The sequence below is a fragment of the Oncorhynchus mykiss genome, chromosome 25 (genome assembly GCF_013265735.2).
Source record: "Oncorhynchus mykiss isolate Arlee chromosome 25, USDA_OmykA_1.1, whole genome shotgun sequence".
NCBI lineage: Eukaryota > Metazoa > Chordata > Actinopteri > Salmoniformes > Salmonidae > Oncorhynchus > Oncorhynchus mykiss.
Window position 1 is genome coordinate 43167054 of NC_048589.1, and position 13930 is coordinate 43180983.

Sequence of the window (13930 nt, forward strand, 5' to 3'; positions counted from 1 at the left end):
GACAGTTGGACTTGAGTTGAGGAAGACTTTCAGCAGAGCTCCAACGGACTCTGACAGTTGGACTTGAGTTGAGGAAGACTGTTTCAGCAGAGCTCCAACGGACTCTGACAGTTGACTTGAGTTGAGGAAGACTGTTTCAGCAGAGCTCCAACGGACTCTGACAGTTGGACCTGAGTTGAGGAAGACTGTTTCAGCAGAGCTCCAACGGACTCTGACAGTTGGACTTGAGTTGAGGAAGACTGTTTCAGCAGAGCTCCAACGGACTCTGACAGTTGGACTTGAGTTGAGGAAGACTGTTTCAGCAGAGCTCCAACGGACTCTGACAGTTGGACATGAGTTGAGGAAGACTTTCAGCAGAGCTCCAACGGACTCTGACAGTTGGATTTGAGTTGAGGAAGACTGTTTCAGCAGAGCTCCAACGGACTCTGACAGTTGGACTTGAGTTGAGGAAGACTGTTTCAGCAGAGCTCCAACGGACTCTGACAGTTGGATTTGAGTTGAGGAAGACTGTTTCAGCAGAGCTCCAACGGACTCTGACAGTTGGACTTGAGTTGAGGAAGACTTTCAGCAGAGCTCCAACGGACTCCGACAGTTGGACTTGAGTTGAGGAAGACTTTCAGCAGAGCTCCAACGGACTCTGACAGTTGGACTTGAGTTGAGGAAGACTGTTTCAGCAGCCCAACCAGAGTAACTCCTATAATCTAACAATATAATACTAATCTTTATACAAAATATTCAGATAGAAAATGTTTGAATTACCCTCCTTCTGTAAGTCTATGTCTGTATAGCAGATGCAGTAGCCATCTAACATAAGGAAACGCATGTGGGTGTCGTAGCTTGCCACGGGCAAATCTCTATCTCTCTGGAGTTATTCTGGCCTAAGCTTCTCTTCCTTTAAAGAGGCTACGTATATACACACTACCGTTCAAAAGTTTGTGGTCACTTAGAAATGTCCTTGTTTTTGAAAGAAAAGCACATTTATGTCCATTAAAATAACATCAAATTGATCAGAAATACAGTGTAGACATTGTTAATGTTGTAAATGACTATTGTAGCTGAAAACGGCTGATTTTTTAATGGAATATCTACATAGGCGTACAGAGGCCCATTATCAGCAACCATCACTCCTGTGTTCCAATGACACGTTGTGTTAACTAATCCAAGTTTATCATTTTAAAAGGCTAATTGATCAAAAGAAAACCCTTTTGCTATTGTGTTATCACAGCTGAAAACTGTTGTCCTGATTAAAGAAGCAACAAAACTGTCCTTCTTTAGACAAGTTGAGTATCTGGAGCATCAGCATTTGTGGGTTCGATTACAGACTCAAAACGGCCAGAAACAAATAGCTTTCTTCTGAAACTCGTCAGTCTATTCTTGTTCTGAGAAATGAAGGCTATTCCGTGTGAGTAATTGCCAAGAAACTGAAGATCTCGTACAACGCTGTGTACTACTCCCTTCACAGAACAGCGCAAACTGTGTGGGAGGCTCCGGTGCACAACTGAGCAAGAGGACAAGTATTTTAGAGTGTCTAGTTTGAGAAACAGACGCCTCACAAGTTCTCAACTGGCAGCTTCATTAAATAGTACCCGCAAAACACCAGTCTCAACGTCAACAGTGAAGAGGAGACTCCGGGATGCTAGCCTTCTAGGCAGAGTTCCTCTGTCCAGTCTCAACGTCAACAGTGAAGAGGCGACTCCGGGATGCTGGCCTTCTAGGCAGAGTTCCTCTGTCCAGTGTCTGTGTTCTTTTGCCCATCTTAATCTTTTATTTTTATTGGCCAGTCTGAGATATGGCTTTTCTTTGCAACTCTGCCTAGAAGGCCAGCATCCCGGAGTCGCCGCTTCACTGTTGACGTTGAGACTGGACAGAGAAACTCTGCCTAGAAGGCCAGCATCCCGGAGTCGCCTCTTCACTGTTGACGTTGAGACTGGTGTTTTGCAGGTACTACACAATGTGCTATTGGAACACAGGAGTGATGGCTGCTGATAATGGGCCTCTGTACGCCTATGTAGATTTTCCATTAAAACTCAGCCGTTTCCAGCTACAATAGTCATTTACAACATTAACAATGTCTACACTGTATTTCTGATCAAATTGATGTTATTTTAATGGACAAAAAAATGTCCTTTTCTTTCAAAAACAAGGACATTTCTAAGTGACCACAAACTTTTGAACGGTAGTGTATATATTAAAATGGTTATATCATACAGTAGACATTTAAGCCTTTGCATTCAATGCCCTGAAAAAATATCCCATTGCCCCAGGGCAGTGATTGGGGACACTGCCCTGTGTAGGGTGCCGTCTTTCGGATGGGACGTTAAACGGGTGTCCTGACTCTCTGAGGTCATTAAAGATCCCATGGCACTTATCGTAAGAGTTGGGGTGTTAACCCTGGTGTCCTGGTAAAATTCCAAATCTGGCCCTCAAACCATCACGGCCACCTAATAATCCCCAGTTTACAATTGTCTCATTCATCCCCCCCTCCTCTCCCCTGTAACTATTCCCCAGGTCGTTGCTGCAAATGAGAACGTGTTCTCAGTCAACATACCTGGTAAAATAACAGATAAATAATGAATTATTTTTATTAGGCTGTTTTTAAGGACATATAAATGTGGCTCATTTGGCCACATTATTCCTCGTTAATTGATCTGCGCCAGGTTGGATCTGAATGGATGTCCAATTTATCAAATGTTCGGTAAATTACAATCTTCCCATGTTGTCCGGCTCCAAACTTTACTGATGGAAACTCTGAAATGGCATATTGTTTTTATGAAGATTTTGAATTTTCTTATGATAATCTGTCGACCAATTAGATGAAAACCTAGAAGCTACAGACACCATAAAGACTCAAACACATCATGGTTCACCAGCAGCCCCAAACATCTAGTCTAGTGTCTGATTATGCTGAACATCATGGTTCCCCAGCAGCCCCAAACATCTAGTCTAGTGTCTGATTATGCTGCACATCATGGTTCCCCGGCAGCCCCAAACATCTAGTCTAGTGTCTGATTATGCTGCACATCATGGTTCCCCAGCAGCCCCAAACATCTAGTCTAGTGTCTGATTATGCTGCACATCATGGTTCCCCAGCAGCCCCAAACATCTAGTCTAGTGTCTGATTATGCTGAACATCATGGTTCCCCCCAGCAGCCCCAAACATCTAGTCTAGTGTCTGATTATGCTGCACATCATGGTGCCCCAGCAGCCCCAAACATTTAGTCTAGTGTCTGATTATGCTGCACATCATGGTTCCCCAGCAGCCCCAAACATTTAGTCTAGTGTCTGATTATGCTGAACATCACGGTTCCCCAGCAGCCCCAAACATCTAGTATAGTGTCTGATTATGCTGCACATAATGGTTCCCCAGCAGCCCCAAACATCTAGTATAGTGTCTGATTATGCTGCACATCATGGTTCACCAGCAGCCCCAAACATCTAGTCTAGTGTCTGATTATGCTGCACATCATGGTTCCCCAGCAGCCCCAAACATCTAGTCTAGTGTCTGATTATGCTGAACATCATGGTTCCCCCCAGCAGCCCCAAACATCTAATCTAGTGTCTGATTATGCTTCACATCATGGTTCCCCAGCAGCCCCAAACATCTAGTATAGTGTCTGATTATGCTGCACATCATGGTTCACCAGCAGCCCCAAACATCTAGTCTAGTGTCTGATTATGCTGCACATCATGGTTCCCCAGCAGCCCCAAACATCTAGTCTAGTGTCTGATTATGCTGAACATCATGGTTCCCCCCAGCAGCCCCAAACATCTAATCTAGTGTCTGATTATGCTGCACATCATGGTTCCCCAGCAGCCCCAAACATCTAGTCTAGTGTCTGATTATGCTGAACATCATGGTTCCCCCCAGCAGCCCCAAACATCTAATCTAGTGTCTGATTATGCTTCACATCATGGTTCCCCAGCAGCCCCAAACATCTAGTCTAGTGTATGATTATGCTGAACATCATGGTTCACCAGCAGCCCCAAACATCTAGTCTAGTGTCTGATTATGCTGCACATCATGGTTCCCCAGCAGCCCCAAACATCTAGTCTAGTGTCTGATTATGCTGAACATCATGGTTCCCCCCAGCAGCCCCAAACATCTAATCTAGTGTCTGATTATGCTTCACATCATGGTTCCCCAGCAGCCCCAAACATCTAGTCTAGTGTATGATTATGCTGAACATCATGGTTCCCCAGCAGCCCCAAACATCTAGTCTAGTGTATGATTATGCTGAACATCATGGTTCCCCTGCAGCCCCAAACATCTAGTATAGTGTCTGATTATTCTATATATATATATATATGTATTTGTTTTGTACAGACAAATAAAATCAATCAATCAATCCAAACTGTGCAGTGGCCAATTGATGAATGAAAAGAGACATTGTTCCAAAACACTAGAAAGTTTAATGACACTAGGAGATTGTCAAGCCAAGCCTTCAATACTGGGTAAGTCTACAAGACAGGGAGGGATGTATTTTCTGTTTGTTCAAAACACAAACCATGATATCGAAGTGCTCGAAGTTGGTTTGTTTTGTTAATTGGTTGTCAAACCTGTCGGTGGAAGATTCGTTGAATATATTTTATATAAATATGGCATCAAAATGTTGAAACTCTGATTTCCCCCTAGCTGATCATGGTCTGCCTCCGTCTCTGATCGTAATGTGATGAAACAGGCAGGGAGAGGGAGCTCGTCTGTGGTGGTCGGTAAACCCTCAACCTTCTGGCCCAAAGCCCTGCGTGGCATCAACTGTGCCAGAAAAGCAGACTGAAGTGGCAAAGTCAATATCCACGTTTATAAAAACAGGGTCGCTACAGTTCTTGTTATTTGTGGTCGTAAACATTATATTGAGTTAATTCTATGAGGGCGGAGGGTCGTGGAAATATTTGTAACTGTGGAGAGGTACATTTTGATCTGTCCCCTAATTATATACCGTTTATTATTCACAAACTAACATTTAGAAAATGGAAAGCAAAGTGTATTGATACATAATCTACTGTAATTACTGGAAAAACAAACAGACATTGATTTTGTAAGTTAATGGAAAGATTGTTTTGGCTGAATTTATTTAAATATACATTTAAATTGCCAGTTCATGTTCATAGGAGATTCTTAAAAGCACATCTTCACATAGACAGGGCAATAAAGAGATACTGGCAACAATAAGCACAATGGACAATACAATTATATGCAGGGGCAGACTGGGACCAGAAACCGGCCCAGGCATTTCTAACACACCTGCCCATGTTTTTCTTTAAGACCCTCTTTACTAGACAAATTATTATTATTTTGCTAAAAAAAAAAAGCCAATTTAGACAGGCCCACTGGGCTAAAGATGAATCGGTCCATCTGGCATTTGCCAGAATTGCCCATTTGCCAGTCCATTCTTGATCACATGGAAGAATCAACACCCATGCAGGACATCCTCCTTGGGCCGCTTGTATTCCGTTAAATCTGTTTCTCTGAGGAGCCCTGCATGTGAAACACAGACACAGAGATTAAAGACAGTATGTTGTCTGCATGTGAAACACACAGATACAGGATAAAGACAGTATGGTGTCTGTATGGAAACACAGACACAGAGATACAGGATAAAGACAGTATGGTGTCTGTATGGAAACACAGAGATACAGGATGAAGACAGTATGGTGTCTGTATGGTGTCTGTTTAGTGTCTGTATGGAAACACAGACACAGAGATACAGGATAAAGACAGTATGGTGTCTGTATGGGAAACACAGAGATACAAGATAAAGACAGTATGGTGTCTGTATGGGAACACAGAGATACAGGATAAAGACAGGATGGTGTCTGTATGGTGTCTGTATGGGAACACAGAGATACAGGATAAAGACAGTATGGTGTCTGAATGGGAACACAGAGATACAGGATAAAGACAGTATGGTGTCTGTATGGGAAACACAGAGATACAGGATAAAGACAGTATGGTGTCAGTATGGTGTCCACAGAAATAGAATCAAGGTTTTATTTATATGATGGTGTCAGGTTCAAACCTTTATTAGCCCATAGCTAACCTGATCCCAGATCTGTTTGTGCTGTCCTGTCAACTCCTATGGTCATTACCTAACCTGATCCCAGATCTGTTTGTGTTGTCTTGACAACTCCTTTGGTCATCACCTAGCCTGGTCCCAGATCTGTTTGTTCTGTCCTGCGTGTCCCGCCTGCCTGTCATGTGACATCCCACTGGGCTCAAACTGATTGAATCAACGTCGTTTCAACGCTATTTGTCAACGTATTGTGACGTGGAATCTACGTAGAATATACTTTTTTTTTAAATTAAAGTAATCGACGTAAACTGTTTTTGTTTGGGGGGGGTGGGGGGTGAAATTTAAATCACAGGATTGTGTCATTATGGTAAACTAATTTCAACATAGACAAAATATTTTGAATTTTGATCGATTTAAAACAATATCAGATATTCAAGGTCAGGGTCACTATCAGAAACAAAAACATTATGCTGGGCAGCCCCTCCTACTGGAGAGTTAATTTGTCTTCCATCCCAGGTTTTAACCCAGTCACGCTTAGCTATGCTATTTTTCAGTGATTATGACCTCTGTGCTATCGTGGGATGGATTGTTGAGAGATCTCCGCTTAAAATAGAATCTCAAATGGCATTGATCATTTGTACCGTGTGCTATAATGTAACTCTCAACTGCCATCCAGCTCATGTGGTTGTGCTATTAGATGAAGCCCAGTGATAACACAGTAATCTGTTCTGTAAAGGATTCAATATCTGACAGTGGATCCCCATTTGAACTGTGTTGTGCTATTAGATGAAGCCCAGTGATAACACATTAATCTGTTCTGTAAAGGATTCAATATCTGACAGTGGATCCCCATTTGAACTGTGTTGTGCTATTAGATGAAGCCCAGTGATTGTGCTATTAGATGAAGCCCAGTGATTGTGCTATTAGATGAAGCCCAGTGATTGTGCTATTAGATGAAGCCCAGTGATTGTGCTATTAGATGAAGCCCAGTGATTGTGCTATTAGATAAAGCCCAGTGATTGTGCTATTAGATGAAGCCCAGTGATTGTGCTATTAGATGAAGCCCAGTGATTGTGCTATTAGATGAAGCCCAGTGATTGTGCTATTAGATGAAGCCCAGTGATTGTGCTATTAGATGAAGCCCAGTGATTGTGCAATTAGATGAAGCCCAGTGATTGTGCTATTAGATGAAGCCCAGTGATTGTGCTATTAGATGAAGCCCAGTGATTGTGCAATTAGATGAAGCCCAGTGATTGTGCTATTATATGAAGCCCAGTGATAACACATTCATCTGTTCTGTAAAGGATTCAATATCTGACAGTGGATCCCCATTTGAACTGTGTTGTGCTATTAGATGAAGCCCAGTGATAACACATTAATCTGTTCTGTAAAGGATTCAATATCTGACAGTGAATCCCCATTTGAACTGTGTTGTGCTATTAGATGAAGCCCAGTGATTGTGCTATTAGATGAGGCCCAGTGATTGTGCTATTAGATGAGGCCCAGTGATTGTGCTATTAGATGAAGCCCAGTGATTGTGCTATTAGATGAGGCCCAGTGATTGTGCTATTAGATGAAGCCCAGTGATTGTGCTATTAGATGAAGCCCAGTGATTGTGCTATTAGATGAAGCCCAGTGATTGTGCTATTAGATGAAGCCCAGTGATTGTGCTATTAGATGAAGCCCAGTGATTGTGCTATTAGATGAGGCCCAGTGATTGTGCTATTAGATGAAGCCCAGTGATTGTGCTATTAGATGAGGCCCAGTGATTGTGCTATTAGATGAAGCCCAGTGATTGTGCTATTAGATGAAGCCCAGTGATTGTGCTATTAGATGAAGCCCAGTGATTGTGCTATTAGATAAAGCCCAGTGATTGTGCTATTAGATGAAGCCCAGTGATTGTGCTATTAGATGAAGCCCAGTGATTGTGCTATTAGATGAAGCCCAGTGATTGTGCTATTAGATGAAGCCCAGTGATTGTGCTATTAGATGAAGCCCAGTGATTGTGCAATTAGATGAAGCCCAGTGATTGTGCTATTAGATGAAGCCCAGTGATTGTGCTATTAGATGAAGCCCAGTGATTGTGCAATTAGATGAAGCCCAGTGATTGTGCTATTAGATGAAGCCCAGTGATAACACATTCATCTGTTCTGTAAAGGATTCAATATCTGACAGTGGATCCCCATTTGAACTGTGTTGTGCTATTAGATGAAGCCCAGTGATAACACATTAATCTGTTCTGTAAAGGATTCAATATCTGACAGTGGATCCCCATTTGAACTGTGTTGTGCTATTAGATGAAGCCCAGTGATAACACATTAATCTGTTCTATAAATGATTCAATATCTGACAGTGGATCCCCATTTGAACTGTGTTGTGCTATTAGATGAAGCCCAGTGATAACACATTAATCTGTTCTGTAAAGGATTCAATATCTGACAGTGGATCCCCATTTGAACTGTGTTGTGCTATTAGATGAAGCCCAGTGATAACACATTAATCTGTTCTATAAATGATTCAACATCTGACAGTGGATCCCCATTTGAACCGTGCTGTGCTTTTCAATGGTTGAAAGAGCAGTGATAGACATTTGGGTGACAACTCAACCAAAAATCAGACACACTGGGAATTCAACTAACTTTTGGCTGTCTTTTTTGATTGGGTGAACATAAATTGTAATCTGATTGATCAACGTCTAAACCAAATATTTCCCAATTATCCACGTTGAAACGACGTGGTGTGCCCAGTGGGATCTGTTTGTGTGGTCACTGTCAACCTGACCATAGGAGTTGGCAAGACCGTACGAAACTGATCTGGGACTCCTTTAGCACAAGGCAGAGATAGAAGAGGAGAGAGATTAACCTTTATCACATTTGCAGCGAACTCACCTGGAACTTCCAAATCATAACCATGACGACCAGGCCATAGAAGGTACTCTTAGCGATGAAGATGCTGTAGGCCAGCTTGGCAGTCTGGGTGCTCTTCACGTAGTAATCTGCAAGGACAATAATACATTCAAATTACCTTGATTAAGGTGGTATCAGATGATATTGTTAGCAGATCAGCCATTGAGAAAAATACAGCACAACCAATGATCTAGGTTAGTGTTTCTTGGCCCTGAGGATCCAACTAATGATCTAGGCCAGTGTCATCAGTCATCAGTACAGTATGCAGGTCATCAGTATGTTGTTCATCAGTATGTAGGTCATCAGTATGTTGGTCATCAGTACAGTATGTAGGTCATCAGTACAGTATGTTGGTCATCAGTACAGTATACAGGTCATCAGTACAGTATACAGGTCATCAGTACAGTATGCAGGTCATCAGTACAGTATGCAGGTCATCAGTATATTGGTCATCAGTGCAGTATGCAGGTCATCAGTATGTTGGTCATCAGTACAGTATGCAGGTCATCAGTATGTTGGTCATCAGTACAGTATACAGGTAATCAGTACAGTATGCAGGTCATCAGTATGCAGGTCATCAGTACAGTATACAGGTATAAAATGGGCACATTTACCTGTCGTTATCTCTCCCCCACTTTGACCTGAAAGAAACAAAGAAGGAGAGTTTCAGATGAGATTATACACCACGGTACCACTTAGACATTGGGGAATGCATTAGAGCCTCAAAACTAGTGTACTAGTTCAGTCAAATCTCTTTCTTCTCAGAAACACAGACAGTGTTCATTGTTTTATTACCTTGGAGATCTCCACTAATGGTGTCATTCACTCTTATATTGTCAGTCCCATCGTAAAAGCTGACAATGCAGGTGAATCTGTTCTCTGGTTTGTGCCATTCATTGGCTGGGACTCTCAGTCTGCTGGTGATACTGTATAAACCGTCTTTATCCCACAAGGCCCTGTTGTCGGTCCCGGCACCTTCAGTTCTGTTGACATTGTTGACTTGCCAGAAGACCGTGACGTGGTCGGGGTAGAAGCGGGTGGCTACACACACTAGGGTCTTCTTCTTCTTCTTGTTTCTGTCTTCACACTCCTTAGCGGAGGGTGCTAGGACTTTCACTGTGGGTTCAGTGACTTTGATGTTTGGATCTGCATGGAGAAAACAGTGGAGTATTTTAACACTCAATCAATGGCTCTGTTTGCTGTCGACATCATACCTGAACCCGAGTGCTTTAAAACACAGTTCATCACAAAATGAATCAATGAGACAGTTCATCACAAAATGAATCAATGAGACAGTTCATCACAAAATGAATCAATGAGACAGTTCATCACAAAATGAATCAATGAGACAGTTCATCACAAAATGAATCAATGAGACAGTTCATCACAAAATGAATCAATGAGACAGTTCATCACAAAATGAATCAATGAGAGAGTTCATCACAAAATGAATCAATGAGAGAGTTCATCACAAAATGAATCAATGAGAGAGTTCATCACAAAATGAATCAATGAGAGAGTTCATCACAAAATGTCATTAATCAATAAATGTATGCCAAGTCGAACACATAGAAACACATTCTTACAGAATTCTTACAGTATTAATATTACTACAGTATTATTACAGTATTCTTACAGTATTCTTATAGTATGATTATTACTACAGTATTCTTACAGTATTCTTATAGTATCATTATTACTACAGTATTATTACAGTATTCTTATAGTATCATTATTACTACAGTAGTATTACAGTATTCCTCTTACAATATTCTTACAGTATTATAACAGTATTCTTGCAGTATTATAACAGTATTCTTACTGTATTGTAACAGTATTACTACAGTATTCTAACATTATTCTTACAGTATTCTTACAGTATTACTACAGTATTCTTGCAGTATTCTTACAGTATTACTACAGTATTACTACAGTATTACTACAGTATTCTTACAGCGTTACTACAGGTTCTACCAGTATTACAGTTGTATACCAGTATTACTACAGTATTACTACAGTATTACTACAGTATTCTAACAGTATTACAGTATTCTACCAGTATTACTACAGTATTACTACAGTATTCTAACTGTATTACAGTATTCTACCAGTATTACAGTATTCTAACAGTATTACTACAGTATTATAACAGTATTACTACAGTATTATAACAGTATTACAGTTTTCTTACCCAGAACTGTTAGCTTAGTTCCCTCTCCAAAGTAGGCAGCATTAGCACCAGAGCACACCACATCCTCACAGACAGAAAACCAAGAGGATTCTAGCTACCCATTGGTGTATTTGCAGTAGTATTGTAGCAAAGGAAGTAATACCGTATTTCTAAGCATGTCTATGTCGACAGAGCATAGGGCTAATTCACTTTATCATTAGCTCTTTGTACAGCTTAAATGTCCCCCCCCCCCCCCCCCCCCCCTGAATATTTTCATGCTCAACTATGCCAGGAATGCAAAGCAAACAAAGCCCTTAATTTAAAAACAATTTCATGATGATGTATTTGCAATATTTTTTTTTAAAGAAAGTTGAAAAGCTGAATCCCTTACCTAGAACAGTGAGTCTGGTACCTGGACCAAACTCTGCCTTATCCGTGTACCACAGAGACATACCATGCTCTACATTACAGACACTCGATGACATCTGACACAGATCTGTTACTTTGCCTCTTCTGAACTGTTATGCACTTCCATTCAAACTGATACAACACCACAATATAGATCCATTACAAACCAAACGCCTGAGGAATTGGAACATTGTTTTATAAACCATAAAGATATTTTCTCTCCATCTCTGGTTCACACACCGGATAAAAAAAACAAGACAACGTCTCTTTCACTAACAGATAAACCCATGACGGCATAGATAACAGGTGACAGAATCAGTTTTCTCACCCAGAACTGTGAGTTTGGTGCCGTTGCCGAAGTACGCCTGGTTGGTGTTCACACTGATACAGAGCTACAGAAATAACCCCTCCTCACCACTCAGTACTAGCAGAGTTTAGCTGCAGCCTTTACATCCCCAACCTGCTGTCTTTGGTTGTTGGATTTAGTTATTCTATGAAATGTAATGACATCACAAAATCATTTCCAGATTATGTAGAGATGAAATGGATCATTGTTTTGACCTAAGTACCTAAGACTGTGTCTGGTTCCACTGCGAAGGAACCTCTTCTCCTCTAGCTGATAGGCATTATAATGAAGGAAGACTGTGTCTAGTTCCACTGTGAAGGAACCTCTTCTCCTCTAGCTGATAGGTATTATAATGAAGGAAGACTGTGTCTGGTTCCACTGTGAAGGAACCTCTTCTCCTCTAGCTGATAGGTATTATAATAAAGGAAGACTGTGTCTGGTTCCACTGCTAAGGAACCTCTTCTCCTCTAGCTGATAGGCATTATAATGAAGGAAGACTGTGTCTGGTTCCACTGCTAAGGAACCTCTTCTCCTCTAGCTGATATGTATTATAATGAAGGAAGACTGCGTCTGGTTCCACTGCTAAGGAACCTCTTCTCCTCTAGCTGATAGGTATTATAATGAAGAAAGACTGTGTCTGGTTCCACTGCTAAGGAACCTCTTCTCCTCTAGCTGATAGGTATTATAATGAAGGAAGACTGTGTCTGGGCACGGAGCCAGACAGCGTTATAACCATGATGATTGGAGCACATAACTAATGCATTTACTGGGATCCATTCAAATACAGTCTCTTACTTTAACACCATTTAGACGTATAGTCAAATCCGATATTTTCTATATTGCCAAATGTAAAAATGTTTTGGTCTTTGTTATTTCCTCGTGTACATTTGTCAGATAGAGTCCACAACAGTTCATTGTTCATTTTCTTACCTAAAACGGTGAGTTTGGTGCCGGCTCCAAAATATGCCTCCGAGTACGAGCACAGAGACACAAAGCAGTATCTTTACTGTCTCTCTGACTTTGTTTCGATCTTTGTTCCTCTGTTAAAGTTATTCAAAAACTCTTCACAGGACCTCTGAGACATTCAGCTGAGTGTGGTTAAATCTGACACAGTTTAACAACCAAATCAATTATGGGGACTATTTTACTAATGACATTCAAGTGCGTTCCACCTCGACCAATCTTTAGGTCACATTCCAATCCATGAATATCAACCACACACTGTAACCTACAGACTGTAGCCATAAGATATAAAGGTGTTTAAATTGTAGTTTTTAAAAATCACAATCAGGTGCCAACGTTATATTATGTTGGTGTGTTGTCTCACCTAGAACAGTTAACCGGGTTCCTCCACCGAAGTCAGCCTGGCCGACACCACCAGCACAGTGGATTTACTCCACCTGTATGTAACCACGTCAGGAGGACGATCGATAGATACCACCCAGTCATTCTGTTACAGTACCATTCTCTAATAAACTTTACAACCACCTACATTATAACCACATAGTTTACATGGTTTATAACCAACAGCTTACTGCTCTTTTTTTCAGTGTCATTTCTCACCTAGAACAGTTAACCTGGTTCCTCCACCGAAGTAAGCCTGGCCGACACCATTAGCACAGTACAGTGGAACACTGCTCTATTATAGATATACAGTATAGACGTGCTGAGCCTGGCCCCATTAACACAGTACAGTGGGATACTGCTCTAGTCAAGCAAGTCCTTTTCTCGTCAACTTTAAATCGTACTTGGCCTTCGATAACTGTATTGGTCAAGACGTCCTACCGATCAACACCGCGTTTCAACCAGTTAAACAAGACCGACACAGATGACTCAAACATACTGTAATACTACGATATCAAATCTCTTCTCACGAGCATGTTGTCTCACTCACATTCATTGTCCGTACGCCAAACATAGTGTACGGGATCACTTACCGAGAACTGTTAATTTGGTGCCTTGTCCAAAATAGGCCTCATAGTTGGCACAGTGTACAGGCTTAACATCAAAAAGCGGAGTAACACTAGTATGAACTAATCTAATGTACTGAATCTAGAATCAACTAACTCCTCACATCACCAAACCCCTA

The 13930-nt window shown here is 41.3% G+C and overlaps 1 protein-coding gene across 1 annotated transcript in view; it reads right to left on the reverse strand.

Moving 5' to 3' along the window:
• Window positions 1-4365: 4365 nt before the first annotated feature.
• LOC110519337 (M1-specific T cell receptor beta chain-like) overlaps window positions 4366-13930 on the reverse strand; it is a 50135-nt gene continuing 40570 nt past the window's right edge. The window contains exons 4-7 of the mRNA XM_036962366.1: window positions 9713-10063; window positions 9532-9558; window positions 8900-9006; window positions 4366-5476 (exon numbers count right to left, since the gene is read on the reverse strand). Coding sequence (XP_036818261.1) covers window positions 5453-5476; window positions 8900-9006; window positions 9532-9558; window positions 9713-10063 — 509 coding nt within the window. The 3' untranslated portion in view covers window positions 4366-5452. The remainder of the gene's footprint in view (window positions 5477-8899; window positions 9007-9531; window positions 9559-9712; window positions 10064-13930) is intronic.